This window comes from Nuphar pumila, chromosome 2 (assembly GCF_984573655.1).
Source record: "Nuphar pumila chromosome 2, dmNupPumi1.hap1.1, whole genome shotgun sequence".
Taxonomy (NCBI): Eukaryota; Viridiplantae; Streptophyta; class Magnoliopsida; order Nymphaeales; family Nymphaeaceae; genus Nuphar; species Nuphar pumila.
Genome location: NC_143250.1, coordinates 67918692 through 67927295, shown reverse-complemented (window position 1 = coordinate 67927295; position 8604 = coordinate 67918692). Strand labels below are relative to the sequence as shown.

At 42.5% G+C, this 8604-nt stretch overlaps 1 protein-coding gene across 1 annotated transcript; it reads right to left on the bottom strand.

Annotated features, from left to right (window-relative positions):
• Nucleotides 1-1508: 1508 nt before the first annotated feature.
• On the bottom strand, nt 1509-2841 carry LOC149845666 (uncharacterized). Its single transcript, XM_089988913.1, has one exon. The coding sequence runs from the start codon at nt 2725-2727 to the stop codon at nt 1750-1752; it is 978 nt and encodes a 325-aa protein (XP_089845039.1). The 5' UTR covers nt 2728-2841; the 3' UTR covers nt 1509-1749.
• Nucleotides 2842-8604: the final 5763 nt, after the last annotated feature.

Below are 8604 nucleotides of genomic sequence, written 5' to 3'. Positions count from 1 at the left end.
CCAAATATCATTTTTATTCATCAAAAACACATGATCCAGGTGTGGTTTCTTCTTAAATCAACCATGACAAACACATTTAGGATCGGAACTGTGAAAAAATATGAGAAGAGTAGAAAAACCCATTTAACAAGAATCATTTAGTACCTACCCATTACTTATATAAAGATAGAGACAGACAGACGGGTGTACATTGAACGACCAAAAAGTTTGATGCAAGTCAAACACTTTTTTGTCGCTGATGGTGCACCCAATGAGCAAAGTAAAAAAAAAATGCTCTTTAGCAATGGCCAGCAACCGCCACTAAATAGCATTTTTTCTTACATCTGTTGCGCGATGGTGCATCCGAGTGATTGAACTTTGAATGCAATTATGTGTTCCAAGTTGCCCTTTTTATATAAGTGTATTATAAACTGGTATCATCAAACGCAAGTGGCCCTGTTCTAAGTTAAAGTGTTTGATGATAAGTCGGATAAAGCCACGCCATTGATCGCGATGCACGATCAAATGACAATGTTTCATCATTTTTTTCTTTGCACACTCACGTTTTTTAGTGACGGTCTTGACCACTGCTAAATTTCTGAGCAGAGTGATCGCACACAATGAAACGACAATGCTTCGGCATTTTTTTTCACGCTCATGACTTTTAGCGCAGTCTTGGCAATAAATATCCAGGCAGAATGATCATGCATGATCAAAATGACAATGCTTCGTCATCTTTTTTTCACGCTTATGACTTTTAGATGCAGTCTTGACCACCACTAAATCTCTGGGCGAAAAACAGAGAATTAGCGTGCTTCAAAACCGTTGCTAATTCTATTTTTTTCCAAAAAAAAAAAAGAACTACACCATGATGCGTTCGTTGGGCTGAGTTTTGAAATTAAGGTAAAAAGTTGACTCCTAAATGAAATTTTGTTTTTTTTCCTAGTCTGTACTTGTAAGCTCTTTGACAAATATCGTGAGATTTATAAAAATCTCGTCTATATGTCGTGAAAATTTGCCTGAAAGTTTAAAACGACAATTTCTTGCAAGATTTTTAAACCGTGACAAATATCACGATATTTATATTTTTTTAAAATATTTATCATGAAAACCCCCAAGATTTTTATTTTAAAATGTGTTTTAATTATATTTTCTTATAAAATTAAATTTTTATACTTTTTAATTTATTTTTTATTCCCAAGATTTTGCAGAAAAAAATGCAAGATTTATGAAAAATTTCAAAATCTCCCGAGTTTTTTTTCTGCAGAGATTTGTTCGTTTCTAACTTTTGTCACTATGCTTGTAAGTGCATTAATCATTTATCATTACTCAGTAAACAACAGTGTTAAATTGTTATGCAATATGGGGCCGTTGAATTTTAGGTCTTTCTGATCATCATTCATCTAAACACGAAAAATACAAAGAGCTCAAAATCCAAAGGCGGTCTCGAAGGGGAATAAAAAACCATGGTTATTAGAAGAAAATAAGAAAAAAAAAATAGATAAGATAATTATCATGAGCACAACTGCCACGTAAATAACAACAAGAACTTACAAAGACAGAATAACAACAAAAACAAGAAAAAAAATCTCCAAAAACCGACGAGGCTCGGTTTCTTTTGTACGGCTTCCTACAGGGCTCGAACGATCAAGTTCGAAGTTAGCCCAAGCTTGCATTGTATGAGAGAGAGAGAGAGTCTACATTTTACGAATAAAGTGAAAGAGCCCTGCCCCAACTGGACCCGAGCCACCCTGACCGGGCTCGAGCCGTTCAGGCGAGAGGAGTTGCCCGGTACACGATGAGGAAGCAGGGGAGGAGGGCGCGGGGGTCGAACACGACGAGATCGCCCGCGTCAGCGGCGACGGAGTCGTAGCCGACGGGGATGCCGAACACGGCGCCCTCAGACGCGGACGGCGGAGATCTCGTCCTCCCCTTCCCCTTGGCCCGATCCTCCATCGACCGCCCCGCGATGACCCTGCAAACCAGCATCCCCCTCCTCCCGACCGTCCATCTCGCCCTCATCTCGTGCGCCCTCCCGCTGCTGGGCGCCGTTCGGATGGCCTCCTCCCGAAACCCCCTCTCCAGCACCCCGCACGCCGCGCACCGCCCCGACGGGCCGCCGCCGCCGCACGTGCGACCCCGCGACAGCCCGCACGCGAGCCGAGCCGAGTAGAACCGTAGCACCTCGTTCCCGTCCGCCACGCACCGCGCGTTCCCCCCGGCCCGCGACCGAACCCACTCCCTGTACTCCTCGAACCGACCCACCGTCTCCGGGGGGCTCGCCACCTTGAACGCCCGCTCGATCGCGCACCCTCCCTCGCCGGGCCACCCCGTCCTGAAGATGATCTCCACTATGTTCCTCGACGAGTGCCCCTCCGGCAGCTCGGTCAGCACCAGCCCCCGTGCTCCCGGCAACGCCCTGACTCGTGCGAGCTTCTGATACCTACCGTTGGATGATAACGGTGTCGTGCTCCTCCTCCTTCCTTCTCCATCTCCCTCCTTGCCTTCCCCCTTCTTCTTTGTTTTGCTTCTGAAGATGGTGTCGCTAATGCCTTCATCATCATAGTGGTGGATGGTTGGGGGGTTAACGAGGACGACGTCCTTGAGGTTTCGCACGCTTTTGGAGCAGCCGGAGCTTGGTACGTGCGAGAGCTTGAGGGGCTTCGATGGAGCAGCGCGGCACACGTCTGAGAACGCTTGGGACTTGCACTGCAGTGATCTGATCAAGGAGTCCCAAGCACTCGCCATTAACGATCATAATAATATCGTCGCTTGGTGGTGGACTGCTGGTGGGGGGATGATGATGATGATGCCTTTGCTTCTACGTCTTTTGGTGTTGCTGTAAAATATGGGAGGCACATAAAAGACGCGTCTTTTATAAATTTACCCTCTTATTTTATTATATAACGTTTGCCACTATGGGGCGGGCGGTTTTATTTTTAGAATGGTGAGACTTGTTTTTACTCTCTCTCTCTCTCTATTCTGATGTTCTTTTGTGAAAATGGCAAACGTGGCCCTTGGGCTTCAGTAGCCGACAGCAATGATTTCGCGTATGTATTTTCCTTGGAAATCGCCCTACTGAACTGGTCATCATTGTTTTGGGAGTGTGAGGACGCTTTGAATCTTTGGTGGAGATGGGAAAGTTTATTCCCCAACTTCTTGTTTTCAATTTGAAGTTAGACACTTGGTTTTGTTTTGTTTATTTTGTAATTTTCAGTGATTTTAATTAGGGTTTTCTCAATCTTGGTTCACTAAATTAACCCTAGTTCCAAACCATATTCTAGGGTTGCCAGTATGCCCAAAAGGGCCAAAACGAAGCAAGGGGCAATATCTCATCATCAGAAGCAGGTTATATGTTCTCCCCCCAACAAGACAGCTAGCTACATCTTGTGTTCGGGGGGGTCTCAATAAGCATCACGTATTTAAGCATGTGTTTAGTATCCTCATGTTTGTCAGCATTAAGTACCCTCTCCTCCATTGGTACAAAAAAAAATGACGATTCTAGAAAAGGAGTGGTTGTAAAGACTTAAGTGCCCAGAAGATGATTATTTAAGACCCAGTATCTGCACTGTAGGATTATCCGAAAAAGAAATCTCTCATGAGAAGCCCATGAACATCAACCCTCTCACTCTCTCTCTCTCTCACTCTCTTCTCTTTCTGCTTCTGTGCACATCCAGTAGAAGATCCTACATTGCTCCATCAAACACCGACTGACCTGCACATTGACCGTTATGGAGCCTGATTCAGAGTTTTAACCCTTACAGGAGGAGAGTTTGGGGGCTCCTCTCAGCGTGGGTAGCATCATTCAACTAAATGAGTTGTGGATCCTTATTCAAAGTTTTTACCCTTACAGGAGAGGGGTCTGGGGCCTCCTCCCAGCGTGGGTAGCATTATTCAACTTGAAGAGTTGTCGAGCCTGATTCTGAGTTTTTACCCTTACAGAAGAGGGGTCTGAGGGCTCCTCCTAGCGTAGGTAGCATCATTCAACTTGATGAGTTATGAAGCTTGATTCAGAGTTTTTGCCCTTACAGGAGGAGGGTTTGGGGGCTCCTCCTAGCGCGGGTAGCATCATTCAACTTGATGAGTTTTAGAGCCTGATTTAGAGTTTTTGCCCTTACAGGATGGGGGTCTGGGGGCTCCCCCCCCCCAGCGGGGGTCCCGCTGCGCGGTCAGCGGGCGGGGTCTAGGGGGGGCGCCCCCCGGACCAAATTTTTTTGGGGTCTTGTATAATTTTTTTATTTTCTTTCTCAACTATCGAAAAAGAACAATAAAACATTTTTTTAATTGTGAGACTCATGTTTCCTTCGGTTGTTTCTTGCTCGAAGTTTTCGTAACACCCCTTCCCACGATTTTTCTATTTTTCTTTTTGTGTTTCTTTTCCATGATTTTTTCAATGACTCTCCTAAATGATTTTTAGTGTTGTCGGGTCTCCAACGAGCCCCACACCGATTTATAATATTGTCCGGTCTTTCAACAGCGATTTGTAGTATTGTCGAGCCTTCCTACAACAATTTATAGTGATTTCGGGTCTTTAACGAGTCCTACAACGATTTATAGTATTATTCGGCATTTCAACAACAATTTGTAGTATTGGCGGGCCTTCCTACAGCGATTTGTAGAGTTGCACAACACAGAATCATAGAGGTCTGGTTTTTAGTTAAAATGGAGAATAAAATGACCATATAAATAGCTAAAAATTTACAGAAATAAACTAGACTCAATAACGAAGACACCATTTTTTACGGATTTGGAATATGACCTCCGGTTAGAGAGATATGACTCTGACAAGTTGGTCCTAATTCGGGTAGCGATTTACAACGATTTGTTTACTTAATAACACTACAAATCGCTATAATGATTTACGGAAGACACTACAAATCATTGTTGGAAGACCGGATAACACTATAAATCGTTGTGGGGTCTCCAACAAGTCCCACAATGATTTATAGTGTTATCCGATCTTCCAACAACGATTTGTAGTGTCTTCCAACAAGTCCCACAGCTCCGAGAGGGAGCCCCCAGACCCCCCTCCTATAAGAGCAAAAACTCTAAATCAAGCTCCAAAACTCATCAAGTTGAATGATGTTACTTACGCTAGGAGGAGCCCCCAAACCCTCCTCCTGTAAGGGCAAAAACTCTGAATCAAGTTTCACAACTCATCAAGTTGAACAATGCTACAGTCAGTGTGCAGGTTAGTTGGTGTTTGATGGAGCAATGTAGGATCATCTGCTGGATGTGCACAGAAGTAAAAAGAGAAGGGAGAGAGAGTGAGAGGGTTGATGTTCATGGCCTTCTCCAGGGGGAACTCTTTGCCTCTCTTGATTTTTTCTCTAGAGAGAGAGAGAGTTTTACAGTGTTTTATGGAGAAGGAAGAAGAAGAAGATGACGATGAAAAGTTCAAACAAACATTTTTGATGGCTTAGGTTCGTTTCGCCGGATGACCATCGGATCGTCGGCTCACCATCGTTTCGCCAGATCACCATTGGTGAAACGATTAAGGTTCGTTTCGCTGTGTAGACTTTGAAGAGTCAACATCATCCTCGACTTTCTGGATGGAGAACATGTTTATCCTTTTTTTGAACTGTTTGTTTTTCCTTTTTTAAATGAAGGGCATTTTTATCATTTTCTCAAACCGTCATTTTATGAGAAGAATAACAAGAAAGGGTACTTAAGTCTTTGCAACCATACCAGACTCCAATGCTAAGTGATGTCAACATACACAGAAATACCTCCATGTGCTTGTATACGTGGTGCTCATTCAGACCCCTAAACACAGACGTGGAATTCAGTGGAGAACATACACCACCCTCTCCTCGTCATCCATCTGAGAGGTGAAGAATGTGTACTTTATGTGCAAGTACTTGAGACGTAATCATAGTGGGAAAAACTACCAATACAAACACACCTTTTAAATGGATTTATATTTGGTACTAGAGAACGTACAGAACTATTGAGCTGTAAATCTTAGGTGCAATCTTTATCAACTAAATCCTATGACATAGATGAGTTCAGCATGGTTTGTTTGCTAAGAATCAAGTATTGGATCATGTCTTTTCAATGTAAACATATAATTCCTTAAGCCGTGAAACTTTATTGCATCGTAGGTAGTTGATTTTTTAAACCTTTTAAAAACTTATGTCACAATTACATTATTCAAAACTAGTTTTCTACCAAACAAATATTGTAGGTCATATCCATATGGTCCAATTTAAAAAAAAAATCTAAAAAATATGAAAATAAGGTGATTTACTCAATAGTTTTATACCTTCATTAGTATCAACTATTTACCCCTTTTTATTAGTGAATGACGGTTTTTTTTTTATTAATCCAAAGGAAACCCCACCCACCCCCCAATCACCGACCGCACATTGGTTGGTGTCCTGTTGATTAAACACTTGAGGTTCGTCCTATCTGCTGGACCCAGCTTCTACTTTGTGGCAAGGGACGTCACCCGTGGGTTTCGAACTTATAACGTCCCGTCAACTTGGTCATATTCACTAGTCACCCCTACCAGGTGAGTGGAGCTTTTGTGGACAGTTTTTCACAGTATATAATGTGAAATTTGCCGCTTGGTTATGAGATAGCATTGTCTTGTCTTTCTGAGAAATTTGCCGCTGGTTATGAAAGTTTTATGAGATAGCATTGTCAATATATCGAGTTTAGCAAGGAGATAAGAGTTGTCATAGGAAAGAGTACTTTACTTTATCCTGACTGCATTATTTTACGTGTATAGAATCTTGAGCAGGTAGGTATGAATGAGGAGTGAAGGTGGGAGGGGAAGGTAGCAGGAAGAATAGAAGGGAATGGAAAGTATCACTGAAAACTTTATGATGGGCAGTTTAATAAAATAATAATAAGAAACATAAAGGGTCCAATTAAAAATGGCGAAAACATGTTCGATAACGAGAAATGCAAGCAATAAAAAATTTGAGGGAGGAATGAGTTTTGAAATAAAGCATGGTTTTGGAATTTAATGTCATTCACATCTCTACCCATGTGGTGTGTGTACCAGCATTTACGTTCACGCTCGGAGAATCTTGTCACTTGAAAGCGTTGAATAAGGCGTGCCGAAGGGACCAAGTTTTTAAGCCAAACTTTTATTAGGCTGCACGCGCTTCCTAGCATGCTCTAATAGGCTGTGCCTGCCATGCAAACAACAACAACCAGACTTTAATTACTGAGATGGAGGTCGTGTTTAGGGATGGCAGTGGATCAGGGCAAGGGCTGGGGGGGCGGGGACAAGGTCTTCACCCCTGTCCCGTCTCAAAATCCTGTCCTTTATTCCGACCTCTATTCTTGCACAGATTTTGATTTGACTTCCATTCTCGTCTCTATCCCTGTTTCATGTTCTCCATCCCCGGTTCAAATGGGCCAAGGCCGGGTGGGGCCCCAATTTCCCTCTGTTCATTGCCATCCCTAAAGAAGGTTGGGGATGGGGCAGGGCGAGGCAGTGCAGGGATCGAAACAAGGACGGGGCAAGGCGGGGCAGCGGAAAGCGTAAGTTCATCCCTGTCTCCATCCCTGCACGGGTTTTGATTTTGACCTCCATTCCCGCACGGGTTTTGATTTTAGCCTCCATCCCCGGTTCAAACCGAGCGAAGCGAGGCGGGTTCCTGTTTCCCCTCGGTCCACTGCCACCCTAGTCATGTTTGATTATTTAAACAAATTTCGTTGGCCCACTGTGTTTAATGACTCATTAACTCCACTCTTCGCTCGTGGTGACTTCACCAAAATTGGGCTTTGGAGCTGGGTCCGTTTGGTTTGAGTCCCACTGTACCTTAAGGACTTGAACTACTTATACTAAACACTTAATTTAGTAACTACTACTGCCTAGATGTGGTAGGCTGGTAGCTGCCCGAACCCAAGAATCGGCAACTGCCACATTTCCAAATGCATAATCTCCATCCAACTACTAGTTTCCAAACTGTCGATGCGGGAAAATGCATGACTAGAGTTTCACACTGATATACCAAAAGGAGTGTAGCTCAAGTGGAAGCCCATGCATATTTGTGTAAATGAGCTGAGCTTGATCAGTTTCATTGAACTGAATTAAGCTTGATTTGCTAGGTTTGTAAACTATGCTTTTATAGGGGCACATTTGAAAGCAAGAAAAAATGTCATAAGAAAAAAAGATTGCCTATGAAAAGTTTTGATATGATTTTTTTTAATAAAAAATGTTTGCTTATTTGTGTGGCACGAGAAAAATGGGCTGTGAAAAAGAGAGTTGTCTTAATGTAAAAAAAAATGATAGGAAAAATTCCTTCCCTCCATTAGAAAAACTTGTTATACAAACTACAATTGAAACAAAGCAAACCACAAGATAAAAGAGAGAAAATGAGAAGACATGAGATTTATGTGATTAGATTAAGTCCACGGGTGATGGATGAGCAAAAAATCCAATAAAGCTAGCAATATGTGAGAAAATACAAAGGCAAGATACAATGCTCTCAAAACCCTAACCTCTAATACACTTAAAACTCTCATACTTAACTCTCAAAAAAGAAGACTATAAGGGCATAAAACCCTAACTGGTAAAAAAAAAATTTATAATGATCCTTCATCTACCACCACAAACCTCATTAAAAAATCTTGTTGTACGGTCATCAAATTTTTTTTAGAAAGCGT

What these genes read in the sequence shown, in the direction of transcription:
- LOC149845666 (XM_089988913.1), bottom strand. Translation starts at nt 2,727, where the DNA reads ATGGCGAGTGCTTGGGACTCCTTGATCAGATCACTGCAGTGCAAGTCC.